Below are 25,867 nucleotides of genomic sequence, written 5' to 3' on the forward strand. Positions count from 1 at the left end.
TAACAAGTGGGAGTTTTTTTTTTTTTTTCACAAGTTTTGCCATTGGTGCCTGCAGTCGCTCATTGGCATCATACTTGAATTTTTATTTTTCTATGTGCTACAGTCAAACTAACCCAATTCAACATCTACTTGAAATCATTATGCCCATTACGATTCAATTGCAACTCTGCGAATGATTCCGGGATCTTACCTCTCTACCACATCATCTCCACTCCAGCACATTGCATCATCCACCACGTTCTCCCCTTCACATAACATTTCGGGGAGAGCTGAATAGAAGGACTTGTAGCGCTGCAGGTACATCAGGAAGTCCCTGAGGAGAAACTACAAGTGAGAAGGAGCAATTGCGATATGGACATCTGTGTGTATGAGAAGAACAGAAGCATCTACAATGTCCGTCCATTCATTTTCTGAAGCCATGATTTTGGAAATATAAAACAAGCAAACATAAGAGCTTATCCACAAATAGATCAGCTACTGTATGTTATAATCATTAAAAAGAAGGGATAATTTTAGTTGCTGTCAAGGACCATACGTATTCCCGCTGCTTATTCGACCCATCAATCTAGCTAACATTACTTTCTCTGCTTTCCATGGGAGAATTGAAGTTGCTATTCGAACCCGGCAGAATATATATTCCATAACTGATGTCTTTTGAAGAGCTGTTTGTCTATAGCCATGGCGTGAAATTCAGAGCAATCCAAGCAAACAAAAAAGAACAATGGAGATGAGTGATAAAAGGTTTAAATTCTCCTTCAAAGACGACTAGCAGCAATTATTTATGTCGTCTCCAAGGGGTCAATGGTAAGCTGGACATTTCATGGGGGTAACATGACCTCCCTCAACCGAGAATCCCCTGTGCGAGATGGGGTGCATTTCACAGCAACTGTCAGCGGCGAAGCCTCGTTTTTGCCCTCTGCTGGTTGCTAAGTGACCCGACAATGGGGGTAAGATTAATGTCCCTAGATTCACAAAGAGCTGGCTCCTTCCATTTCAACTTCAGACCACGAAAAGTTGAAATGAAGCCAAGTGGAGTTGGCCTTGATTGTTGACATTTAAGTATGTGTTCACGTTGAACTACATCCCTCGTTTTAGAAATGAGAAATGCGATTTCAGTGGCCGTATTGTCATCGTCCTAATCAGAATGAGCAAACAAGAATCTATTATGGTTTTAAAGCAACAGTTTAGAGCTTTCAGGACTCAGGACCCGGCGTCATATGGACAAAAGCAGTAGTGTTTTGCCTGATGGAAGACTACATTTACCTAATTGTGTCCAAACAATATCATACTTTTGTGTTTGTTGCTGGTTGTGTCAATGTGGAATTGCTAACTAGAAAACCAATGTCTACGTAATGCTATCATGTAAATTTCCGATCGCTAGCAATAGCTTTATCAGTTTGATTTGAACAGAACAAAGCGATCGTCAAATGAAAGTTGGGCTAATGTTGACACTGGAGTGTGTGTTTTATTGTATTTATTCCGGGTAGTCTGGGTCTTTCTATTTTTCTTAAGACAAAACTTTTCATTAATTCAGTTGTTTTAGCAACTTGGAAACAGGGAAGTGAGAAGTGGCGTACAGTTGTTGGCGCATTTGTAGGTTTTCATGTGGCAGGGTTCACGCCACCCTTCTCGAAGTTGCTTAGTGTCAGGAAAAGCGGTGCAGACCCTCATTCAACTCATCATTAGAGTGAGAGGGGGCCAAATTTGGACGTTTCGGCAAAAAGGTTGTGGTTGCCTTCCTTGGAACCTTTATACTGTATCTCAGGGACTACTGGGTCAAACTTCACAAATAATGTATCATTGGAAGGGGAATTTCACAAGGATTCCAAATAATCCTTGATAATGCTAACCTTTTTGATCTTGAAATTAACCTTAAATATTGATTATGTGATCTTGATAACGTTTGTATTGAATTCTCTTTCCAACGATACTTTGTATGTGAAGATTGTCTAAGTAGATCCTGAGATATAAGGTTTAAAATTAGCAGCCACGATCCCTTTGCAAAAAAAGTCCAGATTCGCCTCCCTCAACCCCTGCTCCGATCAAACGAAAATGCATGGATTTGGCATTGCGCCACCAACAATATCAACTAATTTTCATGAAAATCAAAATCAACTTGGCAAAAACCACCCAGTGATTTGGCAAGGAACCCAACCCCAACACGGAATGAGTAAACGAGCGTCTCCCAAGTTTTTAAAGACATGAACAACCCCAATGCAAATGTAAATTCCAATAAACAAGTGTGTGAGAAATTTTCCGGATGCATGCTTACCTAGAGAGCGTTCTCAGACTATGTTTATTGTTCTTGGATGGTTTCAGTGGGGGCGAGCTGGGAGTGATGGGAGTTGGAGTCCGGGTGAAATTGATGCAAGCAAGGAGGATGCAGGGGAAGTGAAAAGGTTTGGTGAGAGACAGAAAAGAGAAACAAGATCACATCATGACACCACATGGTGAGGAGGAAAAGACACCCATGCACATGCAAAAAACACAATGACATCCATAAACAATTCCCTCTCCCCACGTGAAGACCACCTTTGAATAAACTTGCTGCTGTATGATTTGTGCATTGAAAGAAGAGACTAAGGAGCTGAAATTTCACCCAGATGGTGACATTATATCAGAGTTGGAAAAGGCACAACCAATTTAGCACGAAAAGTGCCATCCCTTGGCTAAATTAGTGCGAGAAGATTGTCCGTAAAAAGAACACAGTACTGCACACGGGTTACTGTATTTTTTCAAGTACAAAGAGTTTTTTCCCCCTAAGTTTCAACCCCCATAGTAGGGGGGTTCAACGTTAGTTGCATAACTCAAAACCAGACAAATTTTCTCCACACATGTTTGAAAAACATTAATTTGTTGCGAAATACGTAAGTCGTATCATTTACAAGGCATAAATGGTATTATACTGTATACCTGGTTACCTCTAACATTGCAAATATAATTTGGTCAAGCTCCGCACAGTGCGGATTTATTCATTCACAAGCATGCCAAACTGCTAGGCGACAGTAGTTTCGCCAAATTCCATCCAATCAGAAGGAACTTCGGTCTCCTAACGTCACCAGCGTTTGTGTCTTTAGCGAGAAATACAGTGATGACGTGATTCTCCTTTTATGGTTGCTACACCCAAGTGCGGACAGAGAATTTGGCAAATCACTTTTTTGAGTTGGGTTTTTGAGACCTTTGGTTTGAATTCAAATTAAAAAAAAAAAACTGGGCACGTATAGCAGACAGGGCAAACCGGAGACATTTCTTCACTCTACTTTGTTATTCGGTTTCAGTCTGTGAGGTGTTCGGCTCCCACACGTGCTCCGGTCAGGTTTGTGGCGCTCCGGATTGTGTGACCAAGAACGAGGGTGGCACTGCCGGACTTGGCTGGCATCGGCGTCGCGATTCATGCTTTGAGGCATGGCTGCGACCGCGTGTGTCGGACAGAGTCAATGGAGGCCAGCCGCTGTTGAGATTGGGTGGTATGGCCGTCTGGGTAAACAGGAAATAGTTGGTTTGCTTCGCCGCAGTGGCCAAAGCCTGGAGCGGCAGTGCCAGCTGGGCGGCACTGGAGGTCGTGGTGGAGGATGAAAAAAGATGGCGCTGTCTTTTCAAACATTTGTGTCTAGGCTTGATAAATCGCGTGTGACATTCCAGCAAAGACAAACAATGCTTCAACTTTAGAGGGGGAAAAATAATGGATGCCTGCACTTTTAGCGATGGATGCACCATACGGACGACTCATATACCTTGAATTTTCTTTTCCTTTTTTAAAAAGGAAAAAACGCATGTGTGGCATTAAAACAATTGATGGTTCTTTTGGAATATTACGTCTTGAAATTTCTTATTAAGAGTTATTTTCTTATATCATTTTTTTTTTTCTCATAACAAGATGAAAACATGATTATGAATTATTTTTAGTTTAACTCCAAGGGAATTTTTCTTCATTAAGGAGATGATAGCAACAACAAAATCAGACCCATGTGTTTATAATTTAAGTTAAATTGCATATTCGAATCATGCTTACTGCAATTTACTGTATTGTAGTTATCGTTTTTCTGAATAAAGCCATTATAAAGATTTTAGGGGTTGTTGGGGTTCTTGCGGTGGTTTTAAAACTGCAGCTTTTGCACGGGTATAACTTTGGGAAAAATGTATTCGTTTATAACTAATTTAAGAAAATGAATCTAGGAAAAATTGCATGAATCTTGCAAAACTGGCCAGAATTTTACATTTATGAAAAAAGATTGCAAACATTTTACAGTATATAATGACCATAAATCTAAATTAATGAGAAAGTATTGCCAACATTTTACAGGACATAATGACCATAAATCTTGTCTCAAAAGAGAAAAAAATCAGTTTGCATTATTACCTATGAGATTTGTTTTACTTTTAAAGTTGTCTTGTTTTAAAATTGCAGCTTTGCATGGGTATAATTGTAGGGGGCAAAATAAATCTAATTTATGACTCACTAAAGAAATCGCCTATAAGGAAAAGTTTGCTCGAATCTTGCACTAGCCTGAATTTTGAAACTAATACGGAAATATTGCTTACATTTGACAGTCTATTAGGACCATAAATCTAAGCTCAAATGAAGAACAGATTCAGTTTGCATTATCACCTATGGGGTTTGTTTGAATTAGAGCAACGTGGAACAACTAAAGATTGCCATCAGAGGGCGAATGATTCTTGCTGTCTACTTTTTCTATTTTGATGTTCTTACTTTCTCAAATGAGCAAGCTTCCCGAGCCACTGCTCTGGCAGGGGTTTGAAAGAGGCGGCAGAAGGAAGCGGAGTTGATGAGGTCACGCTGGGGGTCGCGACCTCCGGTCCGGTAGGCTGCACGCCGCTCGGTGCCCGGGTCGTCAGGCCACACACCTTGTCTACCTGTGGGGAGCGAGAGAAAACACACAGGCGCACTTGTCAGCTTAAGAAAACATGTCCCGGCAGGGGTGGCGAAGCTTCGGCGGGTGGCTGACACCTGCTCTCTTCAGAGTACACAACTTCCAGCACTGACTGAATTTACGCAACGCTCAGTCTAAAAAGAAAAACACACTGCAAAAAGTGCCACATCCAAAACGAGAAGAAAAAAAAAACATTTCTGGTTTAAAGCAAAAGAAATCCAATGCCAATGGGGTAAAACGTTTGTTTTCCTGCTGAGAAAATCTAATTTAAAACTTTTTAAAAATGTTTTTAAGAACAATTTCAGTGTTAAAAAAAAAAAAAAACAAGAACAAAAACAGGCACATTTCCTTGTTTTAAACAAAAAAAATCTGCCAGGGGTAAGAATTTTTTTCTTGTCTCGAAAATTTAATGAGAGTTTTTTTTTTCTTTAAAGAACAATCTGAGTGCAATAAAATGTCAGAAATTGAATTTTCAAAAATTAGATTTTTTTCCCAAAAATATACACATGCAAAGCTTTCATTTTCAGCTTTTCATTTTAAAATAAGACAACCCCAAAAATCTTCCCAAAGACTTTCTGAATGGAAACAATGACTATGGTAGATTTAAGTTAACACAATTGTAATAAGTCATTTAACTTCAAATACAAAATAGAAAAACATAGGTGTCTTACTTATAGTTAAAGAAATGCTTCTGTTTAAGTCCGACCTTGTAAGTTTTTACTATCATTTTCTAAATGAAGAAATGCTGTCTTTGCCGTAAGCAGAAGATGATTCAAAATCATCTTGTTATGAGAAAAAATGTTTTGAGATAAGAAAGTTTAAGAAAATGCGACATTTAAAATCTTGAAATAAGAATTCTTAAGACTTTTTTTGCAGCACAGGCTATTTTCCCTTTTTGGACAGAAAAATAAGAATACATTTTCTATTATAACCCTTTTTTACTTTCTTAAAATTGACTTTTTGCAGTGGGGAGGAGGGAGGCGCTACAAAAGCTGACAGTAAAATGCGGAACATTCCACGAGCTCATCCTGAAGGTGGGCAATGACCTCAGGGCGCGGGCAGGACACATCAGGGTCAAGCGAATGGAGGGGAATTGTTGCTCCACACCAAAATCAATAGCATCTCATCTCCTTAAAAGCCTCCGGTGAACATTATTTAGTGCTTCTCAATTAGGCAAAGAGACAGCGTAATCTTTCTTACGCTCCTTACCAGTGACGAGCGGGCCAATGCTGACAGGGGTGATACGTTTTAGCGAAGGGAAGGACATTTAGTCTCACTGTCCCAAATAAGGATCATACGCGCGTTCATCGATTCGGTAACCGCCGACAATATCGTCGATGGTGTGGCAGTAATATAAAATAACAGGCCTGCAATAAGGGCTGGAACGAGTCCCGGAGTAATCGAATACCTCGGTTCAAAACAGAAAGAAGCCAAGCTAACCGAAACAAAAAGTCTTTAGCAATTCTTGATAACATACAGAAAATAAATCTGAACTTCCCATATAACATGTGGACATAAACGCCTCAGTAAATTTTGATCTTGAGGTAAATCCCGGCAGCGACTTGACACCAATGCTACTTTGTCCTTGGAATCACCTTCAATCGCTGGGTTAAAAAAAAACAAAAACCTTTATTACCCTAGTGACGGTGGCTCAAAAGAACATGTAAAGATCTAAATGACTCGACAGACAGTTAGCATTGCTACTGATGAATTTTGAACAAACAAGGCTTACTAAAAATCTCTACAGTGGTTTTGATGTCACTTTGTTTCATACACCAAATAAAGGACATATTTTTCTCAAGTCTCACTCTTTCTAGAGAATCGTCTAAAAAAGTCTGCCGCTTTGCAGTTTGAAGTTATGTTAAAAATAGCATTTTATTTTAATAAGCTATTATTCCAAATTGCCTTCAGAAAATGCAAAATACTTATTTCAGCAAATGGTTTGGAGCCCTAGGTCGGAGGAATAAAAGGGCACAATTGTTCATATTTTATTTACAAAGTACCATATTTTCCGCACTATAAGGCGCACCGGATTATAAGGCGCATCCTCAATTAATGACATATTTTAAAACTTTTTCAATCACAATATAGTAATACTCAAAATAATAACAATAATAACTCAAATAATAACTCTAAACTCTCAATAGCATCATAACTCAATGTCAATATGACCAACCTTGTTCAACTGTAAACACAAAAAAGAAACAGGTAAAGCTCACTTTATCAATTAATTTCCCATCTACGAATCCCAATCTCAATATCGATCCATATATAAGGCGCACCTGATTATAAGGCGCACCATCAGCTTTTTAACAAGATTAAGGCTTTTCGGTGTGCCTTATAGTGCGGAAAATATGGTAAACGTTTCGAAATGCTTTATTTTGATTCAACATAACAGTAATAAGCCTGCTTACGTGGAGGACTATATTAGATATATTATACGTTATGTATAAATTTATCACACTCATATTTATAACATTATAGCAGAGGCTAAGATTCTGAAGATTTGAACAATTTTAATTTAAACCAGGTCTCAAAACAATATAAATTAATTTGATAATCGTTTAAAAAAATAGAGTGCACTATTCAGTTTCGACCAGCAGAGCCGCTGTTCTTTCATTAATGTCCTTGTAAGAACAAATCTACATCATTTGCTTTGCAATGTTTGGACTTTAGTCTTCACTTTTGATCTCCTGGTGCTACTTTTTATTTTTACTTGTCTTTTAACCCGCTTCAGTCTTAAATCCTTTCTCTAGGCAGACGCAGGGCACGGGTAAGGTTGTTTTATTGCATTAACCTTAACCCCCGGCGGAGCCATAAACCACTCACATGTGCTGGAAGGGTTCCCAGCCACACATGCGAGTGCCACACATGTTCACGCACGCATTCCACAAACGCATGTAAATAACGCACAGCGTTGCGGCAGCCGCAAAAGCTAGAACAGAGCAACTGCCGTTCAATGTCGCCCGTGGAATCTGTGCCTTAAGCCAAACGCTTTTTGCATCTGTCGCGCTGCCCCATTGCCTCCAAATAATCGGCATATAGTGGCAACATTTTGCTCACTGGCAGGTATGTTAGCACTTAGAGCATGAGAATTAATGGTGCGACAATTAACTAATTAATCAAAAATTATTCGATATATATTTTTGATAAACCGATTCTTTGGAGAGCTTATAAGGAAATTAATTTAGTAATCTATAGAAATAGACTGATTAGCATTGAGTTGAATGAGAATAAGACATTTGCAAATATTTACATTTTCTTTGAAAAAAAATGACCAACATTTTTACCAATTTTTTGACGTTACTGACCAAACCAAAGCCAAAATTAAAAAGCTGCTAACCTGTGCAACATACAGTAGCATTCTACCTCATCAGCTAAATTGCTGAATGCAAATTCAATTTCTATTGGTTCATGGATTATTTGATGGGAGAATCGGTAAAATAATCAATTCTAAAAATATTTGAAAGCTGCATCTGCACATGGGGTCTTATTTAACATCTCACGGTAACACTGGAGTAGCTTGGTTTATGATGGTGTCGGCATATGATATTTTTATGGTTTAAAAAAAAAGAATGAAGTGGCAGAACACTGAGACAAACAACACACTTTAACCTAACAGGATGATAAATAGACAGTCGTGGATTTGTAGCCAATGTCTCGGGGACACTGTTTACATCTCGGAAGTGTTTGTGAGTTTTTGAGTACATTAACGAGACAAAAAGCAATCTTTTATCTGCCTTTTCTAATCCCTATCGTTTTTCACCTGTCACAATGCGACACTTTGCTGTTCTTAAGGGACAAAAATGTAAACATCCCGGAAAAATACGACTGTCAACGGGAGGTCATTCCCGGTTTTGTTTGAACTACCGCCTTATTTTTACAGCGAGTGCAAAGCGGCTTTGCGTCAAATGAAGCAAGAGATTGCTCAAACCAAATGCTAATTCTTTATGTGGCTCACAAAACACGCGAATTAAGAAGAGAATGCAGTGTCCATGCTGGGGGAAATAGACAAACTCCTTCTGTTCTGGGTTAACTTGACGAACACTGATACGCTCCCTAGAGTTGTCTCTCATGACTACATAATCCCGAGGACCAATCGAGCGACAGCTTGAAATACGACCAGGATAAGAACCCGATGATAAATCAATTATCGCTTGACCTGACGATGGAGTGAGAAGGAAAATCCCATGGACACGCGCCCTGGTGTTGGACCACCTGCTTGTCCTCGTTACACCTTCAAAATTTCAGCTATTTTATGGAACATTCCTCATATGATTGCTTGAGGATGGTGACTGATGAAGGGCAAGACGGATGGGAGGCAGGTTGCCAGCGAGGGAGGCCAAGGAGGAAACGTGATGCTCATACTCATACGGACAAGCATAAGGCTTTGCATATCAACCGAGTATACGTGCATTATATTAAACATGCATCGGCACTAATGTGTCGATCCCATATCTGTGTCTCTCAACTCGGGTGAAACCAGTCCTTGAGTCATTTGAGTATCTCGGCTTGTTTATTAAGCGTACGCCATGAGGAGTCAAGCTAATTGCAGCAAGTTTTAATGCTATGCATGGCAGGCTAATTTCAAAATAAACCCATCCGTCCATTTTCTGGTTAGTTTCCCAAATAACATATGGATATCAATGTTTTGGTAGATTTTCATTGTGAAAGAAATTCTGTCTGACTTGACTCATCACCAATGTCAACACAACTGCGTTGTTACGAAATCAAGTTCGATTGCTAATAGAAGATGCTTAAAAACATCAACAAAAAACTTCACTTAACTAACATAATACGGGGCCTGTTGCCAGCAAAACTGCAGCTCCAATGTTGGCGGCTAGCAGCGGTGAGCAGCACTAGATGCTAGCATCGCAAGCGGCTAGCAGCGCTCAATTGACCCACATAAGCTGGCAAGAGCCATCAGATGGTTTTTCAAAGGGAGATAATTAGACGTCAGTCAGCAAATGTGATGTTTTAGCCAACGAAAGCCACTACTGTGGTTTTGATGTCACTTCCCTTCATAATTCAAATGGGGAAATATTTGTCTGCAATGCAACAAAAAGGTTTCCAGACAGTAAAAGAAACTGATTTATAGACATCAGTGCCTTGTTAATCTTTTGTTTTGAAGTAGATCCCAGCAGTGTCGTACGTAACGCAGCCTTGACTCATCACCAAGTAATGCTAATTAAGCATATTAAAAAAAGAAAACGTAATTACGCTAATGATACATTTTGCCGGCGATTAGCAGAGGCTCAAAATTTAGCTGCTAGCAGCACTAGATGCTAGCTAGTGGCTAGCAGCAATCAACTGTCTGACAAAGCCTGGAGAGAACTGTCATACTACTCATCAAAGGCTGTCTAATAAAAGTAAAGAACTCTAATGACACCGTTGCCGTTCCTACTGATCACTTTTTAATAAAACAGGCTTACTGAAACGTGTGCTGTTTTGCCGTAGGAAAAAAAAAAGTCACTTGCCTACAATTTTTTAAGAGAGTATAATAGTCAAACAACCAATATTTTTTGTAGTAGTTATTCTTATTAAAATGTCCAACTATTCAATTGACTTTTCAGGATTTGCAAAATATTTCGCTAGCTACAGGCCAATTCTCAAGCATATCACCCGCAGGCAAAGACAAACTCAGCAAGAGATCGAGCTGGGCTAGCCTAACCCATGGCCATCCCTCCTCTGGGGGAGTATTGGCTTACAGATAGCAATGGTGGTCTTGCCTTCCTAGTTTATTTATCAAGGGATTACCCATTAAAACTGAAGGAACTTTCTCACCCCCCTCCCGCCATGGGACGCCCCGACCATCGTTCCGCCAGAAACAACTGCCCGCCCTTTTTCCGAAAGCGGGCTTTAAAAACACTAATGTTGGGATCGGCATCAATCAAGAGAGTGATTTGACGATCTTTTAGGACTTGAAAAAAGACATACATCAAGTACAGTATTTTCTTACCAATAATCATATTGTAAATTTCATCATTTCATACAGTCAAGGCCGAGTATGTTGGAACGGGAAATTAAAGTTGCAGATGGGGAAGCTCTCATATTAACAGCTTGTGACCCTGGATAAAACAATCTACCCCTTGGCTTTTGGAGTTGCATTTTGCCATTTTGGAACTTTGTCACAATGATGAATTCCCTGAAGGAAACATCAATCCTTGAGAGAACAAACCACTGCTGCTGTTTCAGTTTGCAAAATGAGTCCCAAATGTTTTTGACTTTCTTCCTCATATCACTATTACATACCATAAATTTAGGACTATAAACTGCTACTTTTTTTCTCACTCTTTGAACCCTGTGGCCTACAGTGCAGTTGTTTTTTTTTTGTTTTTTTTTAACTAGCCACCTGGGGGCAATCACTCTGCGAACAAACAAGGGGGCTCTCCACTACTAAACACACAAGCCATGTTACTGTTGTGTTGGTGCAGTGTGCTAACAGTGCAAGGGTGTCTGAGTTATTTTGACAATTTTAAGGTACTTCTCTTATTTAAGAACATGCATGAAACAACAAAAAACACAATTCATGAGCAGAGCCGGCATCGTCACACATCTACTTCTTACCACTGAGGTATTAGATTTTAAAAGACTGGATCAATCTTGATAAAAATAATAATATTAATGTTAAAAACAACAACATTACAAAATGAATGCGTTTGATTTACAGTTCTGTTGAGTAGTCTTCCTATTTCTTGGTTTTGAGAAGAAACAAGGCCCGAGTGCCCATCATCCATCATAACTGACAGAGATTATGGATTGGGATAATGTATGTCAGATGTAAAGGTTTGCTCCCAGATGAATGAACATGGACACCATGTTATTACTACTTTCTTTCCATTTGAGTAATTTACTGTATAATGTTCATGTCAAATGCACATTGTGTGGTTTGATATCTCTTGCAGAATCTTAAGAACTCGTGTCCTTTAAAATATGGGGAAATTAGGCCAGATACCATAAATACAAATTCATACCTGGTAAATTATGCCAGAATATACTTGATATAGAAACAAATTTGTCTGGCTGTAGCAAGCAGTTAAAACCCTATTTGGCCGTAACCTACCTCTTGCTGAAATGAGAGCAGGTGTTAAGTCCAGCTACACTTTCCTAAGACATTTGTTTGCTTAAAACTGTGCCAACTTCAGGCAACTATTTATTTAACTTTTCACTTAAATTTATAAAAGATTCCTTTTCTGAAGCTAGATCGTATGACATCATGAGTTTTATTTCTGGCTCGTCAGTCAGAAAATTGTGTCACAAATGACTAAGGGCATCTGTATTACAACAAAAAAAAACAGAAGGGCCAATCAATTTGCTCTTAATTTGAAAATAACAGGATACTGTTCATGTCATGGAATTAAAAAGCATCAAATTAGACTTGCAGATACATGCAGAAACCCTGTTAAAATCGCACCTACCCCAAAAAGTTGGCTTCATGTACCCCCGGTTGATAGATTGATGTTTTATTTACAGGGTTGATACCGATGCAAAGTAAGAGTTATCAAAGAGGCCCATAACCAAGAGAAAATTGGAATGGACGGAACATTGGAAAATGGAAATTACAACAAAATAAAGACGTACTATGTTTTGGAAATGAGTCACTACAACACAATTTAGTGAGAAGTTGCTTCATGTTACAATTAATTTACTCTTGATTTGAAAAGAAAAACACTACTGCCTTTTTGTTGGCATAAATACTTGAAATTAAACTTGCTGATACATGCAGAAAACCTGCCAAAATTTCATGTCCCTTCTGAAGAGAGTTCACAAACAGTACCCCATTTGAGAATCGTTGATCTAGTACATGCACACGTTTCACTGTGAGCAAGTTGTCTATTATTACGCTTGAAATGACTGAAATCAGTAACAAGGGTCTTTTACTTTGTTTATAAACGAGAGTTGACAATCACTTGAAAAGTGATACAGCTAATTAATAAGCTTAGAATTGTAAACAGAAGAAACCACAAACTAATTGTGACAGCTTTCCTTTTAGTTGCTCCCAAAAAGACTTGGACCGGTTTATATAATTTACGGTCATGACCTCACCGTCCATCATTTTCCATTTTCCCCCTAGTGTTTGATGCCATTATATTTCCATTTCTTTGCATCCAACTCATGCCGGCTTAATTTTTCTCCTAAGTGTGCACTTAGTAATCTTTGTCAATCGGTCCGTTAGTCCCCGCCTCCAGCCTCTTTGTGTTTCTGTTGTTTTTTCTCTTAAATGAGGTCATTGCTAATTAAATGAGACTCAGTCCCTAATATATCACAGGGACAAGTCCTTGAGATCTAAATCACTAAAGGGAACATTTTTCTCACTCGCTCTACTTTGAGGGTTTATGGCAAAGCAGTGAGTGACCCCACCCAACCTCACACAAACGAGGTACAAACCATGCAAAGTGCGGCAAAGGGCCAAACTCGGTTGGTAACCACGTTTGCCTCTTGATTGTTCCGCGTAACTATGGGCGTTGAGCAAGTCACATTTTCCCCGTCTTTAAGTACATAATTACGAGAATTACCGGCACAATGCGTGGAAAATATCTCGATTCCAGTGGCGCTATCCTAACAAGGTGGTCAATAGACAGAATAAGGTCAAATGAGTTCCTTGTGTCTGGGATACAGTGGAGGCTATGAAGAGGAATTGCTGCGTCCATTTGAAGCTGCCCAGTCAACCAGCAATTACCATTAAAATGCTAACACAGATGAGGTAGGCATCCGTGTAAGTGTCGCAGCTGTGGCCACAGCTGCGCAGTATTATAACTTTTAAGGCTGCCCCAACATCTGGCCCGTGGTCACCCAGGTATCTACTGCTCTTGTGGTCTTGGAGATACAGACATGGAGGCCATCGGCTATTTAAGCTGGCAAACAAAAAAACAAAAAAAACAAAAACAAAACAAAAACAAACAAACAAAAACAAAAAAAAAAATATATATATATATATATATATATATATATATATATATATATATATATATATATATATATATATATATATATATATATATATAATGACAAAAGGTCTAACTCGTAGACATTTTCCCTTTAAGTGTGCTTCAAGCCACGGCACATCTTGGAGCCACTTTTCAGGAGAAAAAAAAATCTTCAGCTCAGGCTCGGTTGTTGGCATGGATGAAAGTGTGGTAGGGTACACAAATGAAATATATATAAAAAACTTCTGTCAAGCAATTAACATTTTTTTAACTAGATGTACATTTTTTCAGAATAATTGCATTTTTCAAGGCCTTTCATGTACAAATCTCAGTAAAATTATCAAATTAAAAAAATTGGTAAAAAAGACTGTTATAATAGCTTGCTACTACTAATTTGGAGTGATACCTGATATTGGAATCTAGTCGGAACACCCCTAGTCAGAATTGCGCAGATACAAAATCAACTCCAACTCCAAAACTTGAGCCCAACATAATTCTGAGTCCTTACACTTTTTCAGCTCTTCTCCTCAAACACGGATAATGTTTTGCTGAACAAATCTTTGAATTGACTTGAGAGAATATTCATTTATGAGCCAAGACATATCTGCAAAGCTGGTATATGCTCTCCGTTTCAGCATTTTTGATTGATGGTTGACGGAGAGCAACGATGTCCTCTGGACCACCGCCGTATGTTCCGCTCCAAATGCAACAGCTCGGCATTAAATCACGTGGTTAGGAACCATAAAGAAGACATGTGGGATTTCTTTTTTGTGGTGTTGGAGGCCACTTTATGTTGTCAGCATATTACACCGGGCAGGCACAAAAAAAAAAAAGGAAGCGCAGAAAAAAAGATGTGTGAGGCTGTCTGAGTGGAGGCTGCGCCTACTGTCATTAGCTAATGGGGTGCTGACCAAGTCACTCAGTCAGCTCGAAGCTCCTACAGAATGCCAATGGTGCATACCACTTAGAAAAATAGGCTGGCGGGATATTTTCTATCAACCTCCGCTGCGGCCATTCAAGTATGCCGTCTGCGGGGATCACTCTTCGTTTCATTTCATTTGTTTGATTATTTCATTCAACAATAAAAAAAAAAATACAAATAGGATTTTTGGCCAAGTCAACATGAAATGGAGCAGTAAGAAGACTTGTTTGGACAGGCCCTTCTCCAAAATCTAAAGTGGTCCTGAAGTGCAAATCATAAAAACAAACTAAGCAATCAAAAACAAATACAGCTGCAAATCAAGAACCACAAACAAAAGGAAAAATATACGAGTAAAAATTAAAAAAACATAATAGCCAACGACACAAAAACACATTACAAAAGAGGAAAACAAACAAAAACACACAAAAGAAAATAACCTGCAAACAAAAACAAAAGCACATTACAGAATACAAAATGCAATGTGTCAAAATCAATACTAAAAATAACACAAAAAATTATCCAAAAACAACAACAAAAAACAAAAGCCCATTACAAGATGTTTGATTGATTCATATTTACTGCTGAAATTCTGAGCATTTGAAAGCTTCAAATGAAAAATCTATGTAAATGATTGATTATCTATTCATTCATTAATTTAATAATCAATAATATATATTTTTTTTTAAGAAAAATTCACTTTCATTAAAATATACTGTCATCTTTTTTGGAGTGCTGGGGGGTTTTGCACATTAAAAAAAAAAAAAAAAATCTGGTATCCACACTCAGTATCAGTATTGGTGACTACTCAAGAGTTATTGGTACCGATAAGAAAAAGTGGTATCGAAAAGCTCTAATCGTAGTAATACTGTTTATTTGAAATGCAGTTAACATTAGAAATCCGAAAGATGAAGAACAAAGGTAGTAAAAGGCCTTAAACTAGTCCACGTCTCGGAGCGCTTTTATTCTAAGCAACATGGCCCGCTTGGCAAAGCAGTTCCTTTTCTCGCTGCCATCAGTCTTCTCTCAGATGAAAGCAATCTCATTACAATAGCCACCAGCGCAAGGGCAAAAGCTGAACAGAGGAGCTAACAAATTAGCGAGTGGCTCTTTACAAGGAATCACATCCAGCTGGCCAACATTTGTCTTCAAAACCATCGCAATCATTCTGCTTTCTTGCAACACAGCAGACTGTCCCATAAAATTCTTCAAGGTTAATTGCGAGTGAGCTTGTTTACTGCAAGGGTTAAATTGTCCAACTTTAAAGAGCATATTGATGGAAACATGATGGAAATATTGTCAGTCTGGCGCTTTCTAGCGCAAGTAGACGTTTAGACCAAGAAGGTAATACCAAAAAAGCCTGAGAGGGGAAATCCCCCGTTTTCCTGCATCATCGTTGTTACTCGTTAGCATGTCTTAGTCCGACGTTTTCGTTTAACGCTGCTGCAGAGGAGCCACGCCAGAGCACTTTCCCGCAATGACTTATTTTGCGGTGGAAAAGCGACCACCCCAAACTCAGGAAAGTAAAGCCAAGTCCGGCTGTGCCAAGCAAAGTATGTACTGTGCATTGGAAAAAGGATCTTATACAACAAAAAAGGAAAAGAAAATGGCCTCAAGCTCAGCAAAATGTGAGTGGAGAAGCTAAACCAGCAAGGACCACTGAGTACTGAAGCGATAGACCGATATTGTTTTTCTCAGGACCAATACAGATTATTATTTAGTTAATTTGTTAGTTTGTATAAGCCACTACTTTTTTCTAATGCTTTGAAACCTGCGGCTTGAAGTTGTTGTTTTTTTACTCACCACCAGGGGGGCAATCCTACAGTAAACAAAGGGAGACACAAGATGACGCTTTCGAAGTATTGATTTCGAGTTTCGACTGCTATTTTAGTCATCACCAGGGAGTACTATCCAGTTTAAGCCAACAGGCATGTTACTGTTGTCTTGGCGCGGTATTCTAACAATATGAGTGTGTTGATGTTTTATCTATCTATCTATCTATCTATCTATCTATCTATCTATCTATCTATCTATCTATCAAACTAACGTGTAGGCATGTACAGTCAGATAGTTTGTAAATCCTCCTGAAACTCAGACTATTCTTTTGTGTCAACAGTCGTGTCCATTTTGTCTCAGCAAAGTGAATTACGCCGTAGCTAAACACATTCAACATCATTGAAATGGCCAGAATGTCCTCTACAGAGCACTATAGGACTTAGTGAGGTAGTTTCAATCAGTCAAAAGATATAAAGCAAAAACTAATGTCCATTATAGAAGACACAAATGACACAAATTGGCATCCGTGTATGCGGAAATGAAAATATCAGTTCGAGTCTAGTCCCTCTCTCAAAAACGATGTATTGGGACACCCCAATCATATCTGCAGCCTATTAGTAAGGTAGCTTCAATCAGCCAAAAGAACCAAAAACTAATGTCCACTACAGCGGACACAAATAAATAGACTGGCTCTCAAGAGGATATTAGAATAGGCAAGCTATTTCTTATAACAATGTGCCATTAATTTAATGAAATTTGAAAGAAAATGCTATATCGTCCTACAACACAGCCTATTCATTTTTGTCCACTATTTTGTCCCGTTTCTCTCAGCAAAGTGAAATGCATTCCAGCCAAACACATGAGACACCATTGGAAAGGCCAGAATCTCATCTACTGAGCACACTAGGACACATTAGCGTAGCTCCAATGAGTCAAAAGACAAAAAGACCAGAAACAAATGTCCGCTACGGTGGACACAAATGAATAGGCTGGCTCTCAGGAAAATGTGTTTAAAAAAAAAAAAAAAACAGTCTATGGTCCTGCCAACCTGCATAGCTATCAATAACCACCTTTCAGTCTTTGCTAGTGTTGACAAAAGGTGGGCCGCCATTTCTTCAACTGGATACCTGGACGTGGCATGGCGTGTGTACACTATCAGTCTCGTGCTCTGAGTTTTTACACTATAGTGCGGCGTCTGTGTTGCATGCAGCACATTAAGTGGGAGAGAGCGACCGCAAAATGGGTCCCAGTGGAAAAGCACACAATCGCAATAATTCATTTTACTTTGTTTAATATTCGGATTTTGCAAGAAAAAAGTAAACAAATAATGTAGCCTACGTGTTTAACTTCACATGTCAAACATATACGTTACAAAAAGTCAACAGTGGGTCAGAGCTGGTATTCCCACTTTATTGACTTTGCGTTGAGATGGTGATGATAATGTGCGTAGTGGAATAAGAAATTGGCCGTTAAGTGTGTTTGCCTGGGAGACGAGTGCACTGAGGTGTAGAGGTTAAGATGGATACGCTGACACTGGAGTTGGCCATCGGAGACTTCACGCTTTTCCTTGACGCTTCCCGGAGCTTTTATTCAAATATTTTAGAAGGACGACACGGCAAGGCAGCTTCGACGGTTCTCGGCACGTGCAGGGAAGCACTGTGGGGATGGATTCATGCTGGATGTGCAAAGTCTTTCATTTTTAGCCAACTCGAGATCATCGGTGTCAAACCTATGGCTCGAGGGCCAGATCCGGCCCGCTAAAGACATTATACGCGTTGACATCTTGTTTCTGACCAAGGGACCAAAAATGCTGATTGTCTTCACTTTTATAAATGTTGAGCCGATGCAAGCATTTTGCAAGCAACGCCTCTTTTGACATAAACACAACATTTAGGGATGTTTGATGATACTAGTTCTTTTCAGAAGGAAACCAGTGCAAGGAGTAGTCACAGATACCAACAATCGGGTTGTTCTTGTAAAACTTTTTCACTTGCGATACAATACCAAAAGTGCAGACTAGGATACTCTCCGAAAACTAATCAGAAAATGCAAAATTGCATTTCATATGCAAAATTCAAATCTGCATCTGGGACCCAGACTCTGCTGGATACAAGAACCGGAGCGGAATTGGGAATGGACCACTTGTATATAAAAGATCATATTGGAGATTTTGGACATTAATACTGTTATAGAGTATTAACTGTATAGAGATGTTTTTTTTTTTTTGATATTGGACTGATTTCCATTATCAATCTGAAATCAAGACAACCCCTAATAACTAATAATTTAATACCAACCCCACTCCCTACTCAAAAAAAAAAAAATGCCTCATGTTTGGATAAGACCCAATTTCATTTTCAAGACAGACTTTACTATTCAAGAGACAGAGAGACAGCCAACTCGTTTGTGTCCACTATATTGGACATTTGTTTTTGAACTATATCTTTTAACTCATTCAAGCTACCCTACTAAGTATTAGCTTCCACAACAGAGGACATTGTGGATTTTCTTATAATACCTCATATGCTTGGGTAAGATGCATTTACCTTTGCTGTCTTGCTGGACAAAATGGTAGACACAAATTCATAAACTGGTTCTCAGGATACGTCTCAATTTTCCTTCAAATTTAATTAAATTAATGGCTATTTCAATTATTATAATTTAGTCCCTTATTAAGATGCAACTACACGAGGAGGCGAGTATCGATACCTTGAAATAAGGACAGGTATGGGCTAGATACCTGTTCCCCAGACCTCTTATTTTAAAACCAGTTATTCATCACTTTATTGTGTTTATATAATATGAGGCGATCATTCATATGTCGTGCTTCTGGTTAATGTCCCCCTGCAGCAACAAATAATTGAGTCGAAAAAAAAAAAGAAGTAGTGATTAATTCATCACATTGATTAATTAATCGCATTGACCAGAAAAATTAAGAAAATTAACATCTGCTTAATACCACAAAATTCAGCTTCGTTCACATGTGCTCACTAGTGACTTGGGAAACAATATTTCTTTTGCAGATCTGGTTCTCGTGACGTTCCAAGATGCATGATTGTCGAATCCAAACAGAGGCGTGTCCTTTCGAGGCATAACTGGCAATGTGTACGGCAAATTCAGGAAGGAGGAGGGCCTGATGTGAGAGCGAAGAAAATGGGAGCCACCGGTGTGCGATTGGGAACACATTCTTTTCTGGCATCAATTCTCAAGGCCGTTTTCCAGATGACTGGCTCCAATTTATACGGCCTGCTTCAAACCCGTTTAATACCGCGCCTCGTTTGGGCCTGTGCTCGGCAACGCACTTGGAACCCGACTTACATGCACATCAAGAAAAAAAAAGTGCTTCTCTTCATGTAGTCGCGATGTTACTAATCCTCTGTCTACACGACTAGCAATTTTTATTCGTTATAATGTCTGTCTAGGGCTGGGCAATAAATCGAAGTAATTCGATCACTGTATTTTTTGGAAAATAAACCGCAACATATTATAAACCGCACCCACAAAAACTGAACAGAAAATCTATTTTTGTCTTCTATAAGATGAACCGGACTATAAGCCATATGTTGTAACATCAGACATTTACACAGAAAGATGGTACATGGATTTTTTTTTCTTTTTATTTTGGTTTTCGTTTACCTTTTTTTTTCAAACTGCTTTGTTGCAGCAACACACAAACTGATCATACCTGCACGTTAAGAAAAAAAAGAGTAGTGCCAAAACATTTTCAACATCAGCGACATACTAGAATTGTTAGAATACTGCACCAGCTCAACAGTAACATGTCTGATTCATTTACGAGTGGAGTGGTTGGTAAAATAGTCTTTCAAACTCAAAAAAAAAATCAAAAACTGCAGATGAGCCGCACTAAACAATAAGCCGCAGGATTCAATGCATGAGAACAAGGAAGCAGCTTCTAGTTCGAAATTTACAATGATTTGTAATCGTTAAAAACCAAAGACATAAAAATTTGCCAAATCATAAAGCGGAATGCTGGATGAGTGAAAACATGTTCACAAGAGGCACTAACTACTTCCTGTAATTGCGACATTAAAAGGCATACTTGACTCATTTGGCCAATTTTAGCAGTAAAAAGTTAATGTTAAACTCTTTTAATGCTCTTTTAGACATTGCTTTAGCCTAAAAGTTGACATCATGTATAAGGATTATACTTGTTTTCATATGTAAAAGGTGCTGCCACATGTGAAATAGAATTAATACAGAGTCCCACACAACACAGTGCATACAGAGTGGACGGATTTGTGAAATAGTAGAAGTCTTCAATCTGTAGATTTAATCATGTATTAGTTTAAACTTTGCTTTAAATGTCCTATATTTGTTGAAGCGCAAAATTGAACATAACACTTATGAGAGCTGATGTTGATTCAGTGCAAAATGATCCTAGCCAGCGTGTGCGAATCCAAGGAAAATTCTTGAACAATAGCACAATTTTCAACTTCAAAAGAACACTCTGGCTGTCTTCCATTCAGCTTTTTACACTTGTAAAAACTCACGATCCGACTACATCATGGCAATAGAAATGTGTTTAAACCTTTTTTCAATGATGTCCCTGCTGTGAAACTTTTTTTTTCAAATACCTTACCCCTTTCACCAGCATAATTTTTTGGGGGGATGATTTGTATCACTTATGACAGTTTGCATTGGTATAAAACTCAAAAGAAAAAAAAACTAAAGCAATGTTTTACTAGAGTTAATAACATAATTTAGCAATAAGATGATTTATGTTCCAATTAATTTGCTCTTAATTTGAAAAGAACAAAAATATACTGTATGCTACCGAGGCATTCACCTTCCTGTTATGGTCAGGCTCTAAAAGACCACTTTTAAAATTAAAGTACATAGTTTTATTGTACAAGTCTTTTCCTGGTTTATCCAGTATGAATATATATTGCAATGTTTTTGATTTAAAAAAAAAGAAGCAAAAATTCAGGTCAAATTGACCTGGGAATATATTTGTTTCTTTCTGAGGGGATAGAAAAGAATCACAATTTAGCTGTAAGAAGTATTGGACACACACATGATGCGTTTGGATTATTATACATGACCTCGGGTCAAATTGACCCAGAATGCTATTACTATGGGATTCCAATCCAAAATGAGTTTTTGACACTTTTGGATTAGTACACACACCTCTGGGTCATACTGATCCAGAAAAAAAAATCATTGCTGTTGATTTGCATTATACACTTTTTAGAAACATTTGGATGTCTAAATATGCCCCCAGGTCAAAGTGACACAAGGTCAATATTTCCGTTTCTTGCAAACAACCATAACATTCAACCTCTACAGTTGCACTCTAGCTTGTAAATGTTCATGCAGTCTGCTCAATAAAAAGAAAAGTTCGAAAATGTAATCCGGGCATTATTTTACATTATAAAATGTTGCCGAAATATAGTTTTGTCTTATGTCTCATGGGATTTATGTCTTGTCTAATCCCCTAGTAAACAGATGTATATACATTTTAATAACTCCGGAACTGGTTAAATGTTACTTCTCAATCTTGTCAGAGATCGGGATTTCGGTCCTGAAACGATATATCGTTCAGCCCTGTTTCGCATACCCCCATTTGAGAATTGCTTCTGGCATAAAGTATTTGAGACGCATGAGCCAAACAAATCCCACTCCACTCTGTTCCATTAAGGCTAAGAGTCATTTCAGCAATCCCCCAAGCTAACAACTGCAATTTTCGCCTTCTCGCCGCCTTGCAAGTTTGGAAAATCTCCCCCTAACCTCAACTCTGTCTGCCGTTCTTTGGAGCAGCCTTTGCTTTTTTTTTTTCAGTATAAACAATATTTTTCTGTGAATAATTTGAACTCTGTACAAGTATTAATGCAGTGTGCGGCGCTCTTTGTTGCGTCGGTGGAAAAAGATGGCTCACAAGCCACAAGTAGCCTTCAATCCGCTTCCAATCAATACACGAAGCGTGGCCAAAGTACACGAGTAAAACAAAGAGCTTGCGGATCTGTGTGTGTGTGTGTGTGTGTGTGTGTGTGTGTGTGTGTGGAGTGTACTCACCGTGGCCGTGATGAGAGGACCGTGAAGCTGCGCATAAAGCAAGGCCTCGTTCACCTGGCCCCGTACTCCCAGCAAGGCGAGTTCCAAACCGTGGTGGCTCACCATGGCGTGGGTTAACTGTTCCAACAAGTTGGTATACCTCCTCCAAGGCTGATCCAGCTCAGAAATGCTGGCCAAGCAGCCACGCATAACATTAAGGCAGTAACCCACGCAGGGCTTGATGAGCGTCAGGCCTCTGCAATGCGAGCAGTAGATCATCTTCACCAGGCCCTTGACGCAGTCTTTGGTCAAGCCCACGTGTTCGGTGGCGTTCAGCACCTCCAGACCTTCCTCCAGGAACAGGCCCAAATGGCGGCCCACCGCCATGGCCTCGGAAAGCTCCTTGGCCATGACGGCCGGATGCGGCCCGAAAGGGTTGACGTCTTGTCTGATCATACGAAGGCAGTCCGTCATTTCCGTGTCGGCCGTCGCGCCGCCGGCGATGCCCGGATTGATGAGTCGTGTGTACACCAGCGGAAAGAGCTGATTAAAAAAACGGTGGACCGTCGTATCCACTGAGACGTTGGCCCCGCGGAGATGGAGGGAGAGCGAGGAGAAGAGTTCGTTAACGTGGGGTAAAGCTTGGCGAGAAAGTGGGGTGTAGGTTCCTTCTAGCAGAGAACTCAGGTGTCCTTGGGAGAAGGACAACAGGTACTGGAACATGTCTACAAAAGAGAGCAGGGAAAATTTTGAGAATTGATCGACACAAAAACCTCAGCTGGGCTCATATGTGGCGTTATTTAGCATTGTGGAACCAGCGCTGACTTTCCTTTTAAGTCATTCACTGCCATTGACGTATCCACCTGAGACCATTCATTTGTGTCCACTTTTGTGTCTATTTTGTCAATGACCAGGATGTCCTCTAATGAGCACAACAGGACTAATGAGTCAATAAAGACCGCAAACAAATTCATGTCACATAAGCCACGTGTTGTTTGTTTGTTTCAGTTGTTTTTGAAAGTACAAATTTAGATAAAAGATGCCCATTTTAGGATTTCTACAAAAACAAACTCAGGAAAAGAACTTCCTTCAGATCTCGACTTTGATTTTCCCACCAAATAATTAAAATAAATAAAATTTAAAAAACTAAAAAAAAAATAAATAAAAATATTAAAATTAAAAAAAAAAAAAATTAAAAAAAAATAAAATAATATATATATATATATATATATATATATATATATATATATATATATATATATATATATATATATATATATATATGAGACACACATATATATGGCTGGCTTTCAAGAGGGCATGAGTTGATAAAACATTTTAACAGCGCTGGTAGTGAACAGGTTTTTTTTTGTTTTTATTATGTCATTTCCCCAACGTTTAGTTAACACTTGAAGTCGTTTCATTTCAGATTCGACCACAAGCACAAGCCTAACAATGAGGGTTGACCCAATGGCAGTCATTTTCTAAAATCGAGGGCAGGGTATTTGTTCATCAATAAACAAGCTGTCCCCAATTAACTTCTCCTCAGGCTGAAATGACAAGCCCTTACACACACTTCAACAATACAGCCATTCATTTCTGTCTCTACTGTATTTCCCAATGGGTGAATGAAGGCTGCAGACCAATCAACAATGCCAGCACAAAGTCCAATTAAATGTTTCTTTTTAGCCCCAATTAATCACACATGACAGAAGTATGGAGCTCACATTTTTGACAGAAAAAGTAGTATGTATTTGCAATTTGAATATACTTTCCTTAGAAAGTTGAAGTTTGAACGTACTCTCACATATGATCAAACATATTTAAGTATGTTTGAAAATTTTACTACATTCCAATGTATTTTTATTACTACGTTCAAAAATACGTTGAAGTATGTTCAAATGTACATTCAACTACGTTTGACCATACATGCAAATATGCCCGATTCTTCTTCTAGGCTAAATGCTAAAAACATAACATTTGTTACCATAATGCCATATTTGCAAGTACATTCATTTTGCCAAAGCCAGCAGTTGGTAAAATGAGGGAAATGAATTTCTTCCCAACTAATGGTGACACAAAATATTTTGGGTGGTTTATAGAATCCAAGCTGCAGCAACCATCCATATATAAACGAGCCCTAAAAATTACCCCGATTCCCTTTGAACTTGTTTATAACACGGTACCCCAATTTGCTGGCATCTTTCATTATCAGAATAAAGATTAAATATATATGAATAAAGCCGAAAAGGTATTAAATGCATCTTAAAAACTATGCTAATATTCATACCAATAATCAAGGTGTTTCATAGTATTATTTGACTTATATATCACTGGTAGTGAATGACAATAATTGAAGGGTTTTTTTTTTTTTTTAAGTACTGTATCTAACTTTTTATGTTCTATACTTGTCCACATACATGCTCATGTAGCTTAACTGTATGTCTAAAAGTGGTTGTGTGTGCTACATGCTACACTTCTGGGATATGATGTCAACTTAAAAGCATGCCTGGACATAAAGGAAGAGCAACAACTGTCGTACCCCCTTGGACCCCCTGCTGTGTGTTGATAAAGATTTGCGTAACTTTACATTCTTATCGATCTTTTCTCATAAGCAAAATATTGTGATAATTGTGTAATAATAAATGGGCAAGCTTTTTGTGCATGTGTGTGTGCCCTTAGTTTTTCCTACATAGTGGGGGCAAATCCTAGGTTTTACTGTCTTTGTGAGGACCTCTTGGACTTGCGGGGGCCAATTTGGTGTACTCCACAATTCAGACCTCTTTTTGAGGGTCAAGAGTGCGGGAATCAGTTGTGATGGTGAAGGTTAATGTTAAGGAATGAATTATGTCAAAGGTGGGTCCCCACTATGACAGAATAACCCATGATAGAAATGCGTGTGTGTCAGGGAGCAGACAGAAAGATAACAACGGTCAATCTGAACAGCTGCACTAATATGTCTGCCACATGGGGAGTCCCGGCTGGCCAGTAAAGGGCACGTGTAGCACTCAACAAAATACAACTGTCATTATCAGCAGCTACTGCATTAACATTTGGAATTGTGCTATCACAATTTTTCAGGTGAATATTCAGCATGGGATTTGATCTCGTGAGGTTAAAACGTTACGAGATTTCTCGTCCCTGCGCAGCACGATGTCTCTTTTTCTAATCTTCTTGCATTGTTTTGCCATTAGTGCAAAGCAATACACAGCAGAATTCACTGCATAAGAGTAAAAAAACGCCACCAAATGTGGTGAAAAGTCCAGTTAACCCTTCAAAAAAACCAAAAAAAACCTTACCAAACCAAATAATATATGGACACAAACGCTTTGGAAGGCTTT

The 25,867-nt window shown here is 38.7% G+C and overlaps 1 protein-coding gene across 2 annotated transcripts in view; it reads right to left on the minus strand.

The window, feature by feature from the left end:
- Positions 1–25,867, minus strand: part of gpc5c (glypican 5c) — a 120,477-nt gene that overhangs the window by 62,377 nt on the left and 32,233 nt on the right. The window contains exons 3-6 of one of the 2 annotated variants that reach the window (XM_088428571.1): positions 22,548–23,251; positions 4,712–4,875; positions 2,273–2,329; positions 191–313 (exon numbers count right to left, since the gene is read on the minus strand). In XM_088428571.1, coding sequence (XP_088284697.1) covers positions 191–313; positions 2,273–2,329; positions 4,712–4,875; positions 22,548–23,251 — 1,048 coding nt within the window. The remainder of the gene's footprint in view (positions 1–190; positions 314–2,272; positions 2,330–4,711; positions 4,876–22,547; positions 23,252–25,867) is intronic. The other variant, XM_088428573.1, reaches the window with a different exon arrangement.

The sequence above is a fragment of the Hippichthys cyanospilos genome, chromosome 12, assembly GCF_059441005.1.
Source record: "Hippichthys cyanospilos isolate Australia breed blue-spotted pipefish chromosome 12, RoL_Hcya_1.0, whole genome shotgun sequence".
Classification (NCBI taxonomy): domain Eukaryota; kingdom Metazoa; phylum Chordata; class Actinopteri; order Syngnathiformes; family Syngnathidae; genus Hippichthys; species Hippichthys cyanospilos.